Raw genomic sequence first — 19,991 nt, forward strand, 5'->3', positions numbered from 1 at the left:
GTCCCCATGCACTCCAAGCTCCTATCGACTTCATTGGGAGTTATGGGTGCATGGGGATTGGACTGACCCTATAATGAGCACATTTATTATGCTGACTGACTGAGAAGTTTTACAATTAAGCAAAACATTTAGATATTTCAATTGGCAAGTTAAATGTCTGCATTCCTTGCTGTTTTTTACAGTCACCTTTTAAAATGGTCTTATATGTTTCAGAACCGGAGCAAACGCCTTGGGAAAGTCCATGTTGTTCTTGGGAATAAACCATGTGATTTGGATTCTCTCATTTCTGCATTAACATATGCCTACTTCCTAGACAAGGTAAAAAGAAAAATGAGATCCTGACTTATTTGTTATAGATGTAATAATGTTCAGCAAATAAAAACATGCATGTACAAAATTAGGGTCTGATCCCCTGGCAGTCAAAGACAAGACTCCCGTTGAGTTAAGTGGGAGCAGATGGCAGCCCTTTATTATACAGAAGTAATGATCTAGAGATTATCTACATACAAGAGATGAATGGCAATAACGAAAACCCGAAGAACATGTTAATGCAATATAGGTGAAATTCATTGCCAGCACATGGCCTATTCATCGCTAAAAGCTGACTTAAGTGATGCATAGAACTCATGCAAATCCTAATCTTGTGCACAGGGTTGAGTTTCATCCTCAAATCTTTGATACAAATAACATATCCATTGTTATTCTTTTTGTTCAGTAGACTGTTGATTCACAGGAGACAGAGGACAGATTACTATTATTTACTTACTGCTTGTGTCACAGTTGCACCTACAAGACCCCTTTGTTCTAAGCACTGTATACATATGCATAGTAAAAGTCAGTCACCACAGAAAGTGAAATCTTGACCCCTCTGAAGTCAATGGAATTTTATGGGATCAGAATTTTTTCTCTTGACTTTAGTGGGATCACAATTTCACCAAGAGTAATTAAGTAACTTGTCCATGGTTATACAATATATGTGTCTTAGAGCTGGGAATTGAACTAAGATCTCCTGATTTTTAGTCAAACGGCTTAACCATGAGACCAAACCAAGTTTGAAAGGTAAACGTTGACTGCAGTTGATGGGGATTTAGGCACATGCTGAAAAAACAGAAATAGAATTTTTAGCAATTTCCCCCACTCATTTTTCCAACATCTCTCTTACAGCTACATAAAGAGGAATCAGCAAAGAGGAATTATCTGTGGGAAAATAAGGTTTACTGATGGGCAGAAATTCAGAAAAAATTGTCCCAATGAAAGTCAGTTATTCTTTTGCACCATTCTGACAGATACACATTCTCTTGTTACAGGTCAGTCCCCCGGATGTTCTATGCTTGCCCGTGCTGAACATACCAAGAAGAGAATTCAGCTACTACCCAGAAACAAGGTTTATTTTGGAAGAGTTGAATATCCCAGAATCATTCCATATCTTCCAAGATGAAATCAATTTGCATCAGCTGAACGATGAAGGGAAATTGTCTTTAACGCTTGTTAACAGCAACATGCTAGCAAGGTATAGTGTTCTGTGTATGATAAAGTGGCCATGCTAGATTGAGCTGTTTTAAAGGTTATATTTTAAGTAGTTTTAGGACTATAAATGCTGTCTTAACATTTTCTGTTCTATATCTGTAACACAATGTGGAATCACAGAAGAGACAGAAGACCCAACATTATTTTCCCTTCATTATGACCATTGAGTACAACATACTACACGTATTAGTCTAACAGATTTATTTGAGCACAAAAGCTTATGCTCAAATAAATTTGTTAGTCTCTAAGGTGCCACACGTACTCCTTTTCTTTTTGCGAATACAGACTAACACGGCTGCTACTCTGAAACGTATTAGTCGGTTTGTTTCACTTTTCTGATGGACCATTTTATGTATTTTACTAAAAGCCCTTGATGCACCTTCATAGATCTCAGTTTAGACACTATTGAATTAGATTTATTATCCCAGAGCTTTATATAAGGTCTGTAAACTGCAGGTCACACTGGAATCCATACAGGGTATCATCAAACAACTACATCCCTTACTCCATGGGGACCCCATCCTGAAGAATCTTTCCTGAACCTCCTCTTCTGGCTTTCAGACAACCCCCTAGCCTCTCAAAGGTCATCATCAGAAGCAAGTTCCCCACAGACCAGGACACACCAATTCAAAGCGGCACCAGACCCTGTCAGAACAACAAATGCAAAACCTGCAGACATATCTCCACTGCTACAATGATCAATGCCTCCCACAACACACCTGTCAAGTTCCATGAGTCCTACACATGCCTATCACATGTGTTATACTTCATCCAGTGCACTACGTGCCCCAGTAACAACTATGTGGTTGAAACCAGACAAACACTACGCTTTTGAATGAGCTCACACAGGAAAATGATAAAAGACAAAAACACCCTATCATCCTTGGGTGAAAATTTTCCCAAAGCAATCACTCTATATCTGACCTATCAGGCCTCATCTTCAAAGGAAACCTGCACAGCATTTTCAAAAGATAAGCCTGGAAACTTAAATTCATAACTTTGCTAGACACTAAAAATCATGGTCTTAATAAAGAGACTGGATTTAGGGGTTATTACAACAATCTGTAACCCACTAACCCTGCCCTCTTTTTTGTCCTATGACTACAGGGGTGTTAATGGGTCACTTCACTTTGAAAAGTCCCTTAGAATATGTGCTAACTACTTATGCTAAACCTTGTATTTAGCGGTGACATTCTAAAAGTACCTTTCCCAGACATGAGGAAGAGCTCTGTATAGCTCAACTGCTTGTCTCTCTCACCAATAGAAGTTGGTCCAATAAAAGATATTATCTCACCCACCTTGTCTCTTACAAGCATTCAAGTCTGAGTACATACTAAATATCAAACAGTAGTTATTTTAAAGAAGCTAAGAATCTATCACTCTACAATAGTGACTTAAGTTTAGGACATTGTGGTCAAGAAATTAATGAAAATTTTTTTTGTTGTTTCATTCACAGTAGAATTTGAATAAGAATGACTAGAGTGTAGCATTATGCCAGCAGCTGTTATTAAGTGATAGCTCTTTTTAAAAAATAATTTGTAGTATTAACAATAGCAAAATAACTGAAAAGGCTACACTGGTGTGTTTACAGATCAAATAATTAGTATTTTTTTAATTTGTATTTTTAAAAATTTTGTGTGATAGTGATGATAAAAGTTTGGAATCAGCTGTTGTCAAAGTCATCAATCCAGATGAGCGATGTGATGCCAACTTGGGGTTACAGGCGTCTTCTTCCTCTTTAGTAGTAAAAGAGATTCTTCAAGAGGCACCAGAGTTAATCACTCAGCAACTGGCTCATCTCCTCAGAGGTGAGAGATTACTCTTTTTATTAAATACTGAAAGGTTTAATGGAGTGTTGCTGAATTTGCTCATGCAGAAAGAGTGTGATCCATTCTTTGGTTAACAATCCCTTTAAAGACCACGGGAAGCTCCATAAAAGAAGCAGGGAGTAAAGAGTTTGTTAAAGAGTAACATTATATTTAATATTAAAAATGTGCATTTAAAAACAGGCATGAGGGGTCTTTACTGTATCACTAGAGAGGAATATTAAATGGAGCTATCTGCACATCAGTTGGGTAGATGGAATAGCTCTTATAGTTCTAACTTTGTTTCCAGTGACTGTGTGGTATTAGGAATAAAGATACTCTTACCCTGTCGTGGATAATGAATATGGATCAAGATCCCATGCTTGCATGTTAAAACTTCTAATCAAAGCCATGTTTATTTAATCTTGTTTTGGTGGTATAATGTGTAACTTTCATGATCTAAGAATGCCATAATCAAATTGCCATGACACTTTCTTCTCAGTTTGCCTCATTTGTGCACCACAGTATTAAGCAGTAGGGCTTCAGTATAGTCACAAATGTTTCTCAGTTTTTCTTTTTAGCTTGTTACATTTGCCATTATCTTCATTTTTGCAGTGTCACTGCTTTTAAATTTGTGATATCTGTTAGACAGAAAGCTGAAGCTGTAGAAGAACTGACGGTTGCCCATAAGTTAGTTATGTACTTTTATCATTCCCTCTTCAGAACATACTTTAAAAAATAACCAGTTTAAATTGTGAACTCATGCTTGCTAAATTTTCTTTTCTGAAAAATTAACGTAGACAAATGTCGCAACTCCAGTGCTGAATTTTTGCATACACCTAAGTATAAGAAAAGATATGAGTTTATTTTACTCTGTTCTGTACCTCATAACATGCCCTCCATCATGGTATCTGAAGTATTGAATTTACACGGAGAGACTACAAAAGTTTGTATTTTTATAAGGCTTTTTCATATTTTCATGAGGAAAGGGTGTTAGCTTTTAATACAGAATTTGGTCAAATCTCTATACATGTTTCATAACTAATGGTCCCCAGTAAAGCTGCCATTAAATATTTCGCAGTCTGCAAATCTCTGTAGAATAGCTCTATGGGAAACTCTGCCCTCAACTAACCAAGTAAGCATAACCATTTATCTTTGTGACAGAACCAAAAAAAAAAAAAAGGCATTTGGGGGATTTATGTCAAGAGGCCTCTATGACAATGCAAAGTGACTGGAGCTAGTAGGATATTACTGATAATAACGCCTTTATGTAGTTCATTATTTAGAGGTAGAATTATAGCTTATTATTCAAACACTTCAAATATATTTGCTATAAAAGCTAAACATAGGCAAGATTTTTCTTTTAATGCAACCATAAGGGCCCAATCCTGCATATACTTGTTAATGTGTGTAGTGATTAGCACCATAATTAGTTCTGTTGAAATCAGGAGGATTATTCATGATTGTAAACAATATTATTTGATAGTAAGTGTTTGCGGAATTGGGCCCTTGCCTAGTAGAATTACAGTTATCTATCATATTAATACAGTTTCAACAACCGATGAAGTGAGCTGTAGCTCACGAAAGCTTATGCTCAAATAAATTGGTTAGTCTCTAAGGTGCCACAAGTACTCCTTTTCTTTTTGCATGGTATCTAGTTATTCTGTTGATATCTAATGGTATAGAAAATAGTAAGGTACTGAATTAAACAGTATAATAAGCTCTGATGTGACTTTTAAAAAGTTTTTAGTAGTTAGGAGACCACATTTACAAATTCAGGAAAAATCAGTAAATACCAACATCTCTTAATTTTAATTTTTAATTTTAATTTTTAAATTTTAAGTCCAAGCTGTTAAGACTATAAATATTTACAGATAGTAGACCAAATTCTGTCCTTACAACTTACCCAAATCCTACATATGAAGGGTTTCTTCAGGAATGTTGGCAACAAGAAGAAAGCCAAGGAAAGTGTGGGCCCCTTCCTGAATGAGGGAGGCAACCTAGTGACAGGGGATGTGGAAAAAGCTAATGTGCTCAATGCTTTTTTTTGCCTCTGTCTTCACTAACAAGGACAGCTCCCAGACTGCTGCGCTGGGCATCACAGCATGGGGAGTAGATGGCCAGCCCTCTGTGGAGAAAGAGGTGGTTAGGGACTATTTAGAAAATCTGGACGTGCACAAGTCCATGGGGCCAGACGAGTTGCATCCGAGAGTGCTAAAGGAATTGGCGGCTGTGATTGCAGAGCCATTGGCCATTATCTTTGAAAACTCGTGGTGAACCGGGGAAGTCCCGGATGACTGGAAAAAGGCTAATGTAGTGCCAATCTTTAAAAAAGGGAAGAAGGAGGATTCTGGGAACTACAGGCCAGTCAGCCTCACCTCAGTCCCCGGAAAAATCATGGAGCAGGTCCTCAAGGAATCAATCCTGAAGCACTTACATGAGAGGAAAGTGATCAGGAACAGTCAGCATGGATTCACCAAGGGAAGGTCATGCCTGACTAATCTAATCACCTTCTATGATGAGATTACTGGTTCTGTGGATGAAGGGAAAGCAGTGGATTTATTGTTTCTTGACTTTAGCAAAGCTTTTGACACGGTCTCCCACAGTATTCTTGTCAGCAAGTTAAAGAAGTATGGGCTGGATGAATGCACTATAAGGTGGGTAGAAAGCTGGCTAGATTGTCGGGCTCAACGGGTAGTGATCAATGGCTCCATGTCTAGTTGGCAGCCGGTATCAAGTGGAGTGCCCCTGGGGCCGGTTTTGTTCAATATCTTCATAAATGATCTGGAGGATGGTGTGGATTGCACTCTCAGCAAATTTGCGGATGATACTAAACTGGGAGGAGTGGTAGATACGCTGGAGGGCAGGGATGGGATACAGAGGGACCTAGACAAATTGGAGGATTGGGCCAAAAGAAATCTGATGAGGTTCAATAAGGATAAGTGCAGGGTCCTGCACTTCGGACGGAAGAACCCAATGCACCGCTACAGACTAGGGACCGAATGGCTAGGCAGCAGTTCTGCGGAAAAGGACCTAGGGGTGACAGTGGACGAGAAGCTGGATATGAGTCAGCAGTGTGCCCTTGTTGCCAAGAAGGCCAATGGCATTTTGGGATGTATAAGTAGGGGCATAGCGAGCAGATCGAGGGACGTGATCGTTCCTCTCTATTCGACATTGGTGAGGCCTCATCTGGAGTACTGTGTCCAGTTTTGGGCCCCACACTACAAGAAGGATGTGGATAAATTGGAGAGAGTCCAGCGAAGGGCAACAAAAATGATTAGGGGTCTGGAACACATGACTTATGAGGAGAGGCTGAGGGAGCTGGGATTGTTTAGCCTGCAGAAGAGAAGAATGAGGGGGGATTTGATAGCTGCTTTCAACTACCTGAGAGGTGGTTCCAGAGAGGATGGTTCTAGACTATTCTCAGTGGTAGAAAAGGACAGGACAAGGAGTAATGGTCTCAAGTTGCAGTGGGGGAGGTTTAGATTGGATATTAGGAAAACCTTTTTCACTAGGAGGGTGGTGAAACACTGGAATGCATTACCTAGGGAGGTGGTAGAATCTCCTTCCTTAGAAGTTTTTAAGGTCAGGCTTGACAAAGCCCTGGCTGGGATGATTTAATTGGAGATTGGTCCTGCTTTGAGCAGGGGGTTGGACTAGATGACCTCCTGAGGTCCCTTCCAACCCTGATATTCTGTGATTCTATGATTCTATATGCAGCTGTACTGTTATAAGAGTCTTGCCTTTTGCAAGAGGACTGTTAAATTCTGGGATCTCAAATCACTGTTGGGAGCAGCCATGGAGAACAAGGCAACCAATTACAGTACTGGAAATGTAGAAAAATTCCCACTCATATACAGATACCAAAATGTTTTGCTCTTCATGGCCATTCTGACTTTGTAGCTACCAGCAGAGGACCATATTCTGGGGTGAAGAATAGCTGTTTTGTGCTGCACCGCCAGTGGATATATGCTGTAAGGCTGACATATCTCACTCTAGCATGATTGCTCCAGGGCATAGGTGATATTCCAGTGGCATAAAGCCAGTATAGAAGTACCGATACTAGTATTCCTCCCTTTTAATACTATCTGTAGCATAAAATAATTGTATAATTTACATGGAGCAATTTTTGTTGGTGTTTAGGTTCGGAGAGCTAACGTGAAAGTCAAAGTGCTATGAATTTGGATTTGATTTCATAAAATTGCTGAGCGGAGATAATCAGCACTGAAGTCAATGGGAGCTTTAACATTTATTTTAGTGGGCACTGATTCAGGCCTTTAGGATGTATGGGGGGTGATATTGCAATCCTTAGCAACATGATTCAAATGCCTAGGTTTAGAGATATATTTTCAGTTGTGCTGCACCAGCTGTAACAGTTTCATTAGGTGCCATCTCAACAGACTTCTTTGGAATTCTGAAACTTTGGCTCACAGTATTTATTAATTTTAATAATAGCTGAAAGTATTTAAAAATACTCTGTGTACTATTATAAGTTTGAACAAATTAGACATGCTTTTGAATGGAAAAAAAGGGAGAAGGGAAGAAAAGGCATATCCATGCAAAACTTAACATCATTAATGTAGGCAGTATTATTATTTAAGGTCTTTTTTAAGCTGTATGCTTTCCTGATATCTTTGTCTCTTCTTCAGACACACTGTGAGTTAATTCTACCCTTGGGCCTTAATCAGAATCTGCTCCAAGAGTCAAAGTACTGCACAATCATATCTGCCTTAAGTCAGTGCTTGTTCTGACTCTGGATTTGTGCCAGAAGCAAACGATTATAAAATCTGCCAGAGTCTTGGGCCTGTATTACTTTATTTCCCCAGAGATGTTTACTAGGGGACTGTTGCCAAACTCAAGATCCATTACATTGCTGAATCATTACATTTTTTGTTGGAGCCAGCTGGCAAGGAGTGATTCAAAAAACTGATTGTCGTGTACCTTGAGTCAGTGCATTCTTGAAAATGCCTCCTTCTGTTTATTTGTATAAGGACTTGAAGGATGCCACAAGATGCAGATTGCAACACGTAAATACTAGCAGTTTTCATACCAAGATGAACAACAATATTTATAGATACTGAATTTGATTTTTCTGGAGATGAACGGAAGCATTAATACCTTTCAGTGCGGTGCTGGTGCAGTTCAGCTTTCAAAATTAGTTTGTTATTTTAGCAACTCACAACAGGTCCTTTTTGGGAGTTTGGGAAAGGTGCCAGCATTTATCAGATGCATGATTCACACTTTTCTTAAATGGTCATGAAGTCCAAGTGAATTGCATCCCTTTATTATACATATAGTATGAGAGAGAAAGGGGAACATTTTCAGCTTCACCAAACAATGATTTTTTGGCTTGATAAGATGTTTTTCCTACTGTGTCTAGAAACAAAGCATTTTCCAGAAGGCAAATATTTTTTCCACCAAGATTGTGTAGCATTTCAGCTAGGAATCTTTTTTTTTTAAACTGCTGATCATCAATGAGGGCTGCTTTTTTGCTCTATGTACAGTTTTCATGAAATGTTGCTTCTTTTCCCACCTCCCTACCATCCGTTCTTTTTCATCTTAAAGATCAAAACCTAGGTGAAAAAGGGAGGCATCTGTATTTTCATTGCATTATTCTTTTCAGCCACAAACTTATCATGCAGGAGATGCCTGTGCTGTTTTTAATGTTTTCCCAAAACAACTTCTGCCTTCATTAGATCATGTTTAATATTAATGCAGAGCAATTGCTTTTGGCAAAAGTGGTACTTCTGAACTGCTTTGAGAAAAGAATAAAATGCCCATCATTTTTTTAAAGCAGCATAGCATATTATCCATTGTCCTCTCTCCTCACCCCACCCCCAAAACCCAGTAATGCAGTGTGATGCACATGGTAAGTAATATCAACCCTTGGATTATATATTGTATTTTCTTTTGTTTGTGTGTGTCAGTAGACAGAAGAGCTTCTGGAGTCCTTTCAGGAATCCAATGGGAGTTGCACTAGCTCTCAGTAAAAACAAGTTGTTGGCAGGAGGTGTTCCTAGCTGATGGATCTCCTTTACAACAGAGACTTAAAAGAGTACATGACTAAATGGACTGCTGACCTGACTCAGTCTGGGAAAGTGGTAATGAAAGTGATATACTGGTGTCCCACTGAGCCCACCCGTTCCACCAGCCTCACCCTGTCCCGCAGTGCCAGGCCCTCAAGCCTCCTCGAGCACACACACACACAGGTAGGGCCACACCCAGTTGCAAAAGACACAAACACTGAGATCAGCTCTGCGTGGGAAGACTCAGCTTGGAGATTGCTCAGTACTCCAGTGCACACTACCTCTGGAGTATAAACCCAAAATTATATTGTCTTGCCCTGCCCAGAAATGTGTACAGCGTAAGCTCATGAAAATCGCCCCCTCCCTCAATGTGGAGGAAGACAAGCGCAGCTTTTTGCCCCCTTCCCCCATTATGAATTGTACAAACTGGATTTTAGAAAACAAAGCAAGTTTATTAACTACAAAGGATAGATTTTAAGTGATCACAAGGGATAGCAAACAGCTCAAAGCAGATTACTGAGCAAATAAAACAAACACACAAACTAAGCTCAATACACTAAAGAAACTGGTTACAAGTAGTAATTTCTCACCCTAAATGTTATTTTAGGCATTTCTTTAACAGGCCAGACACCTTTTCTAGTCCGGGCTCAGCTCTTCTTTCCCCCTCAGTCCTTGTTTCTTAGATCTTCTCAACAGTCATCCTGGATGGAGAGTCAGTGAAGGAGCCCTGATTAACTCTTGCTTCCCTGCCTTAAATAGGATTTACATATGGCGGGAATCCTTCGTTTCCCAGTTTGGTCTCCACGCCTTTTGTGGAAAAATACTAGTAGGTCAAGATGGGGTCCAGTACCAGGTGACATAATCACCTGACCCTGCAGTGTCAAAGCAGCATCCCAGGAAGCTTCTCAGGAAGATGGGAAATTAGCATCTTCAAAGTCTTATTGCCCTTCCTAATGGCCCTTCCAGGCTGATTGCCTTCTGTCTGGTGGGCATTCCCCAGGTGCTAACACTTCAGTAATTTATACACAGTCAATATTTCTAACTTCAGATATAGAAATGATAAATGCATACAAATAGGATAATCAGAGTCAGTACATCATAACCTTTCCAATGATACCTCACATGACCCATCTTGCATAAAACACATTTTAGTTATGCCATATTCATATCATAATATTTCTATGAAGAATATGGGGCGTACATGCCACAGTGTTCTTAGCTGATGGATCTCCTTTACAACAGATACTTAAAAGAGTACATGACTTAAATGGACTGCTGATCTGACTCAGTCTGGGAAAGTGGTAATGAAAGCATGCCTAGGATGAAGAGAAATGAGGTGAGGCAGTGTTACTTAGGACAAACTCTGAGTTCGTTTTTCTAAACTATGTGGGATCTTAAACCCCATAAAGAAATTGAGGGCTCCCTATCCCACTAATATGCAGGGATTTTGTGTGTATGTCCCATTAATGCTAACAAGCACAATGTATACATTGAAGGAAGAATACACCCGTGTTGACATTGGGAATTGCAGATGTTTCTATATTAGTTTGAGAAGACTCTTTCTCTCTCTTCCTTTTTTCTTAGCAGAAGCATTAAACAACAGAATGCCTACGACAAAAAAGCTTTTAGAATTGGGTGCCTGTTTGATTAATTACTCCATTAATGCTATAAGACCTACATTTCATGTTGGGATGAAAATGCTTGTTCCCCTTAAAACCCAAAGTGGGTTTCCTATCAGAAAGTTTTGCACACAGCCAGACTATGTCAAGTTGCAACTCTTGAGAGGAACCTAGCAATCAAGAGTACAAGGCTGCTTTCAAATAGCCAGGTGAAATGCATATCTGTACTCTTTCTTGCACCCATGTTCAAACTCTGATTTTAAAATATGCAATAACTCACATGTGTGTATCCTAGTGAGGGTCTGATCAAATTCTAAGAGAGCTTTCCCAATGGAAATTCACAAGAACATATCATACCAGTGAAAACCAGATACAGGGACATAGCAGTATAGAGTTATCTTCAAACAATCCTTTGAGCTCTTTTGATTTGGGAGGTAAAGGTAAAAACGTTTAGAAACATTAGAACTCCCTGTTTTAAAATATATTTATAAGGATTGGCAGATTAATTTAAACTAGCTTCGTGAATGTTCAGAAAATCATTTTTACAATGCTCTATAATAAAACTGTTCTTGAACTGAAAAATGGAATTGTCACTGGTAAGAATTTTTATTATGAAGATTCGTTCTGATTTAAGGGGCTTGATTCTTCTTTCCCTCACACCTGTCCATATTAGGAATAACTTAGTTAAATTCAAGTGAATTATGCCAGTATAAGGCTGGTGTGAGATTTTAGAATCCAGCTGCCATAGTGTCTTGGGGTCAGATCTTCAAAAGCCCCTAGCTCACATTGATGTCAGTGGGCATTGGGGCCTATTATCTTGAAAATCTGGGCCCTAGATTTTCATTTACCTGAACTCCACTATTCATGTAAAAGAAACAGAAATTGACTGTGTGAGACACACACACACAAAATATTTTGCTCAAATTCTGAGAATCAAATTTTATTTTTCTTTTACTGTTTCTGTATTGCCTTTGCCTTCAGCATTTTTTTAGAATTACATAATTCTGCACTTATGTCACAGCTTAATTGAAAACCTGGATTGATCAGGGAAAAGCTGTCGTGTAATTATTGCTCAATTTTTAATCAATTGTAATTAGTCTGTGTTATATTAAAAGAAAATTAGTAACATGATGTTATTGTAATTGTACTGAAGCATAATTTACTTGATCTTAGTTCTTTCTATACAATTAGGTATACAAATCTGGGTTGACCTTCTAGCCATCTGTAATTCTGAATTGATGAGTGTGTATGGTTTTTATATCTAATACCTGTTACTTTATTGCACTTTCCAGTACTTTGTGCTCTGATTTCCTCTGCTTCTTAAGATACTATTTTTTAAATCCATTGGTTAATGGTTCAGATGACACATACAATAGTAACTATTCCATCTCTTATATTAAAAAAACCCCAACCAACTGAACCACCACTAAAGATACAGGCCTACATTTTGAAAAATGAATAAAGATTATGGGTGCTTCAGCTTTTGGATACCCAACTTTACATACCTGAAAATCAGACCCCTTAAGGTGTTCAAAAATTGGGATGCCTAAATCACTAGCAACTTTTGAAAATGTGGGCCACAGTATATATTTTCTGTACAGTCTTGTTTCTTTTATGATTTTTAATACTACCACACAGAGAGGAATACTATTTAAAATAAGACTGACATAAACCCAAGAAAATTAAGGGTAAAAGAGAGAAATTCTGGAAATTCTAAGATAAAAAAGAAATTCCATCCTGGATTCACCCTACAATAAATATTAAAAGTGTCTACAGTCTCTCCGGGGAGTGGTATGTTACAATAATTTTTATGGCTCTATGTATTTTCAGGTTGTATGTCTCCATATGAACATGTTAGGCCAAATTCATCCCTTGGACTAATATGTCAACTAGTCTCAGTTCCTCAGAGAGATTCACTCCCTACTTCAGAGTACTACTCCCATACCAGCATTTGTCTGCTAGTGAGGCCTATACTTAAAGTTGCAAAATTGTTTCCAGTAGCAGATCATCCTGCATTCATGCACTTATAACTTTTTGAAGAAAGGTTTCAGAGTAGCAGCCATGTTAGTCTGTATTCGCAAAAAGAAAAGGAGTACTTGTGGCACCTTAGAGACTAACACATTTATTGGAGCATAAGCTTTCGTGAGCTACAGCTGAAGTGAGCTGTAGCTCACGAAAGCTTATGCTCAGATAAATTTGTTAGTCTCTAAGGTGCCACAAGTACTCCTTTTCTGTTTTTGAAGAAAGTTACTATTGAGGATAAAACATTCATCTCCAAAGGTGATGGTTGTAAAGTTTGAGGAAAATCCTTTCAGTGATCAGAGGGTGGAAAACCCCCCACACTTTTCCAGTTTGGAAACATTCAAGCTATACTTTTTTGCCAGGACTATGCCAAAAACAACCAAAATTTGAAATCTAAAAGACTTTGACATGCAAATAGTCCTTGAGGAGAGGAGTGTATCTGCTAGGTTGGAAAAATCTTTGCTGCTTCTCAGGGAACTGAAACCCCCCCATAAGGCACTTACCCAACTATGCAGTGTTTTACATTGAAAGGGTAGGGGATTCCACTCATTTTACAGGCTTGTGGTCTAATGAACAGGATACTGGAGTGGGAGTCAGGAGACCTGGATTCAATTCCTAGCTCTACCGTTAACCTGCTTTGTTAACCTGCGCAGCCTTCCCTACCCGGCCCTCCATACAGTTTCTCAATGCCGATGTGCCTCTCAGGCCAAAAAGTTTGCCCACCCCTGTCCTAGCATAATGGGGCCCTGATCTTGGTTGGGGTCTCTATGAACTACTTTAATATAAATAATAATGCTGAAGCATAAGATTTTATTATTCTTAATTTAGCATGAATAATTGGCAGTGAATGCTTTCTTTGGGCATATTAGCAAATGGGAACAAAGCCTTCTGGAAGTTAAAGGGTGACCTTGAATCCTTACCCGGCCAGCAATATTTGTCACATCAAGGCTGGAATCTGGAAGATGGTATGCTCTATGTAATCCTCGGAAAAGACGACAACTCTATTTAGCTCTTGCAACAGGGTGCCAGTTGTGCTGCAATTATTTAATGGACGCTTTTTTAACTTTGAAATTAATGTGTCGTATTTGGCTGAACGTGCTATGCTTTCATCTAAATACATTGGCATGGAGTTATCTAGAGTCGATTACACTGGAATGACTAGTGACTGACTTAAATCATAAGTTTAAAGTTATCCTCAAAGTCCTTTGTGAAGTTGTTACTTGTGTGCTGTATACAGGAAGAGTTTTGTGTTATATGGGTAATAAGAAGGGCCATTAGAAATCCTCAGCATGGAAATAATGGAGTCAATAAATACAATAAAATCAATCATTTGCTTAAAATGCTTAATCTAGATTTGTTTAATTGTGGTGTGGGTGATATTGTGTATGTATTTGTGTACTTATTTCAGGGTTCTGCTGGCTGTATTTTAGCAGTCACACTCTATGTCCATTGATACTGACATCCTGTGTGGGGAAAAAGAGGGAGATCAGCTACCAGGCAGGATGGATTTGTAAACAGGAAAAGCAATTACTTGTATTTAAAGAGACGTTCACTTCAAAAAACATCATGCTAATTTTTGGGACCTATCATGAAGTCAGTGGAAATGTTGCCATTGGCTTCCTGGGGCAAGCTTGGGATCGTTACGTTTAAATATAACAAAACCCTATAGAAATAGAAATTATATGATAAGTTAAAGTAGCTTTTCCTAATGTGGTAGATTTATCAAAATAACAAATTACCAGTATAGATTTTTAAAGAATTTGATACTTTGGCTGCTTAGAAAATGGGAATTTGGCATGTCAGTTTGTACTGGTCCTTGTAACAAGTATATGAAGGCTATATCTTCACTGCAGAGTAAGCTTGAGTTATCTACACTTGAATTAATGCATCTTGAGTAAGCGTAGCTCTAGTGAGAGTAGCCACACAGGGAAATAACACTTGAGCTACAGAAGAGTGACTGGATTACTTTATGGGGTGATTGTTAGCAGCTGATGCGTTATGCTAAGTCTAGCTGTGACCTACAAATCTATATCCCCTGACAGGCCAGCCAACTCAAATTAAAAAAAGCACCAATACATGCCAGTTAAGGCTCTGTGTGTGCAGAGAGCACTCGAGTTATAACTTGAGTTAACTCTACAGTGAAGACAAGCCCAAAGGAGGAAAGGGCTTTAAAGGGGAAGGGGAAACGGGTACAGTAAGAATTGTAGTTTCTCTAGTACCTTTTCACTGTTGTACAGGAGGAGTTGACTTTGCTGTTTCACATTTCAGGAAGCATTCTCTTCAAATGTATGTCTATGGAACCCGAAAGACTTACAGAACAACAGGAAGAAATACTGTCAATTCTAGAAGAAAAATTTCCAGAGCTGCCTCCTCGAGAAGACATTATCTCTGTTTTCCAGGAGACCCCATTTAAGGCTCAAGGTAATGTAGTTTACTTCCATTCCTTAGACAGCTTGTCATTTTTGTCATGTGGCTACATCTAGATAGAATGGATCATTATGTGAGATGACAGTAGTTGAAATAAAAAATTAAAAATGTCTTCATTTGTATTAACATATGATGGTTACTTTTAAGTTAAATGACTGACTTAAGGTGGAGCATAGAAGTCTTGTTTCTGTGGACTGTCCATGGTAGCTGAGGTTCTAAACCAGATAATTAATACTGTCTAGTATGTATGTATGTATGTGTATATATATATATATACACATACATACATACATGCACAATTTAGTGGGCCTCAACACAACATGGTGGGCTATAGCCACTGATCCAGCCATAGGGAGGATGCTCAGCATTAATTCAAGTGTAGATAGCTCAATGCCATCTTGGGGATGGATTTTACTTTCTGAACCTACTTCACCTGCATAGAGCTCAGTTTCTTGGACTCTATGCTGGTGAAATGACTTTAACCCTAAATAAAACTTGAAATAGCAAGAAGTTATTTTAATAATGGAAAAGTATATTTCTTTTTCATTGTCACTCAAATGAGACTGAACCATTTTTACTCCATGCCTCCAAAAACATTCTCTATCTGGGTTTGAAGGTGCTTTTTCCCAGGCTAGCTAGCCTGGCTGGGGTATAGGCTAGCGCTCCTTGGCGCTGCTTCCAGGCAGCTTGGTAATCCACCCACTTTGTAATGAAGACACAGACTAATTCACATGAGCACTGATAGTCCTTCAGTGCTTTCTCTCAGTTCCTGCCATGTGCCCAGGTCGACAGAGAAGTTGTCCCACCATCCAGAAAAACATGGAGGCTGGGAGAAAAAATTCTCTTCCCAGCTGGATTAGAGACTGCAACTTCAATGCAGCCTCCCTGTGAGAAACCAGGTGAAAATAGCTCCAGCTGAGCTGGCTGACCTCCCTGATTGCATAAGCTAGGATCTGCCAGTCAAGGGCAAAGGAGAAGAATGTGTGATGTCCACCATATGGCTTGGCTCAAGTGATCTGCCCTAATATTCAGTATCAAACTTGAAATACATTGTAAACAGCAGTGGGATGAAATTTCTGAACGTTGGGCCTGATTTTCCTAAACCTACTTGTTTAAATCAGTAGCAGTGCAATTGAAATCAGTGTAGCTATATTGAAATGAAGCTGGTATAATTGAGGGCAGAATCAGTCTCATTGTTCCTTTTCTGTTATTCTCTGTGCTCCAAAATCAAGGTCAAGCAATATACAAAACAAAAGACATATACAAAAAGCTTCTATTAAGAGTTCATGCATATGAACAAAATTCAGTGAAACGTTGTCACTTCATAGATACAATACAGAAGTGAATATAGCTTGATTTCAGTGGTTTCTGCAGCTTGAATAAAGCAGTTGACATGCTTCTAGTGCTTCCCAGCTCTGTCATGTACAGCCTCTGTATACACATTAGGAATGCCAGTGGCTTTTTTTTGCTGCCATGTCACATTACAAACGCATGTCCAGTTTGCTTTTCATTATTATCCCGAAATCCCTTTAATCATCACTGCTTCCCTAGGACATCTCCCTCTGATTGAGTTAAATTTTTTTGGAGTATTCCTCCCAAATGTATTAGCTTTCTGTTTGCACAGTTGAAATAGACTGAATTTTATTTTTATGTTTCTGGTCCCTTTAGGTGTCTGATGGGTGTTGCCAGTTTAGACCAATGTGCTCTTTAGCTCCTCTTTTAGATCATTAATGAAAATATTAAAATATATTTAAAAGGCCATACTTCCTGTGATCACAAACACTATTCACATTTGCCATTCATGGCCCCAGTTCTACAAAGATTAATAAATGTGCTTAACTTTGCTCATTGTGTGTAGGCCTATTGACTTCAATATATGGAAGTCAGTGGCAAAACTCTCATTGACTTCAATAAGGCCAGGATTTTACCTAACAGGATTACTAACAATACATCAAGTGAAGTCTGCCTGTGTGTCTTTTTAGGATTGGGATCCATGGAGTTTCATGAACAGAGATAAGACCATAGTTGGCTGTTAATGAAACTACACTGTTTAAAAAAAAAAAAAATTAGCCACTTTTCTACTACTCTTGGAATCAGCTTTAGTATGGCCATTGATGCATCATAATTTCAAGTGCCCCTAAACAGGGAGTAGCGTACTAGCTACATTGTTGTGTGTCTTATCAATATTGTTTACGATTTTATTACAAATTACATAGTTAGCGTTGCGTATGTTTGTGTGCTCTATGTGCAGGTAGATGGGGATGAGATTCTGAGGTCCTTTGCAAGTCAGATGAACGGTTTGCCTTTATGTATCTAGTTTGTTAGGCAGAAGTGGAACAATTCAACAAAATAGCAGTTCCAGGTTTCATCTAAGAAGCAGTGCTCATTTACAAACCTGAATCCATAGGTTTACTGGTTATTTTGGGCACATTGAAGAGAATAGCTACTCTGCTTATTAAAGACTCTAATGTCTATATATAGTAATTTTTGAAATGAAAATATCAAAGATTTTGACTATACATGAGAACCTGCCAGTTCATCTTGTCAATAGATTGCTGATTGAAGAGAATCTAGCTACTGAATTCGTTGATGAGCAGTTATGATTTATATGGCTGTTTTAGTCATGCGTGGTTATTTGGCTATATTATCTGCACTATCGGTAGGGGTCAATTGACCATGTTCCTATGCATCATGCATTATTTAAATATAGTTTTAGAGAATGTTGCAGCCTCTTAGCTGGACATCTCCCATTACATGAAAGCTATATGGTTAAATGAAATATTTGAAAATTCACAACATTCCTGGCTCCTATATAAAAAGAATCCAGATCCCACAATTAAAGAGTCACCCAGTAGATGATGATGATAAACTCTCCTGTGTCATCCATACACACATTAATCTGTACCTGAGGGTTATATTAATCTTTAATCCCACACAGAAACAGCCATTCGTACAATGTTAGTTTAAAGAAGATCAGTGGTAGAATGTAATCTGAAGTTTATATTTACAGTATGTACCTTAATTGCTTCAGCTCTGAATGATTTGTTACAACAATTCTATATTAGTGCCACAAGTTTTATATCCATGATCTAAAGATTAAAGAGTATGGGCACTCATTGACAAGTTGTATTCGATATGCTTCCAGATCAGAGCCTTTACAACTTTATCGAGGGAAACTGATGAGGATCTTTGTCTTTTAATTCTTTTGAACTTTGTTTACTCTGATATTAAAGTAGTAGTGCAATGCTACTAGTATTAATTTAAATAATAAAATAATAGTGTTAATTTTTTGATGTGAGCCCCGAAAAGCCAGAAGAGTTAACATTAAGGCTAAAGTTCTGGTCTTCACTCATCCTTTTGCATTTGACTAGCTCTGAAACTTGTATGTATTGAACAGTTTTTCTGTACCTCAAACAGGTTTAAATATTGAGGAGGCTATGTTGAAGGATCTCAAGGAGCTGTCGGATGGAGAAATTAAAGTAGCAGTTAGCACGGTGTACATGACCCTTGAGGTAAGAGGAAACATAAACAGAATATAGCTGCTAAACAACCAAGCTGCATAAGGTGGCCTGTTCTTTCACATAGATTTTCAGTTACTTGTTTTCTCAAGATAGAGTATGAGCAGATTTTGTCAATGATGTAATTCATTTTTATGAATGCTGTAGTTATTTGTGGTCTGACTTTCATTACTATGCATCTGAATATCCTTTCAAATAAAAGTAATTTACCAGTATGCTTTAGAGCAACAACTGCAGAAAATTGCAATCAGAACCTACCCTTCTGTGCAGTGGGGTTAATAATGTCTCAACTCCTTGAGAAAAGTGTCCCCTTGTTTTTTTACTTTTATACACCTGCTTTGAATGCTGTGAAAACAGTCATGTTGGTCATAAATTATAGACGTTCCAGGGTTGATAAGAAAACCTTCCAATTTGTTAATCAGATGGCTGCTTTTCTCAGGCATTTCCTATGTTAGCAGTACTGGTGAAAGTCATTTTTTTGGTTGCTGGTTTTCAGTGTCACACTTCTGAACTGACCCCACTTAAATTGGAGTGCTCTTAGTTAAATGTGTGCATAACTATTAGCTGTTCAGAGTTATGCATATTTTACAAAAAGAAAAGGAGCTGTAGCTCGCAAAAGTTTATGCTGAAATAAATTTGTTAGTCTCTAAGGTGCCACAAGTCCTCCTTTTCTTTTTGCGGATACAGACTAACACTGTGGCTACTCTGAAACCTGGCATATTTTACAGGTATTCTTTCCTCTAGTGTATTGTTTTTAATGAATATTGTGCTGATATCACTTTAGAATTAGCTGTTATATGTGTAGAAGTACAGATCAAAATCATTCAGGGCCAGGTTGAGGCTGGCTCTTCACAGGTGTGAGAACGCAAAGGGACACACGAGGAACCTTCCCCTTCCCCGTAAGCCCATGTTCAGGGACTAGCCACAATGTGGGTGGGAAGTGCAGCAACTGAGTATGACTAGTCCTGCAAGTGGCATCGGTCACCTCAGAAGGAGCGGGGTAAGACACGAGCCTAAGGCAGCTGTTACATTTGCTCCTATTTCTCC

At 38.5% G+C, this 19,991-nt stretch overlaps 1 protein-coding gene across 1 annotated transcript in view; it reads left to right on the plus strand.

Annotated features, from left to right (window-relative positions):
• Positions 1-19,991, plus strand: part of PRUNE2 (prune homolog 2 with BCH domain) — a gene marked incomplete at its 5' end in the record, with an annotated part of 185,171 nt that overhangs the window by 44,139 nt on the left and 121,041 nt on the right. The window contains 5 exons of the mRNA XM_084629293.1: positions 214-318; positions 1,308-1,510; positions 3,172-3,335; positions 15,268-15,420; positions 18,844-18,938. Coding sequence (XP_084485419.1) covers positions 214-318; positions 1,308-1,510; positions 3,172-3,335; positions 15,268-15,420; positions 18,844-18,938 — 720 coding nt within the window. The remainder of the gene's footprint in view (positions 1-213; positions 319-1,307; positions 1,511-3,171; positions 3,336-15,267; positions 15,421-18,843; positions 18,939-19,991) is intronic.

This window comes from Lepidochelys olivacea (assembly GCF_965140295.1).
Source record: "Lepidochelys olivacea isolate rLepOli2 genome assembly, chromosome: 5".
NCBI lineage: Eukaryota > Metazoa > Chordata > Testudines > Cheloniidae > Lepidochelys > Lepidochelys olivacea.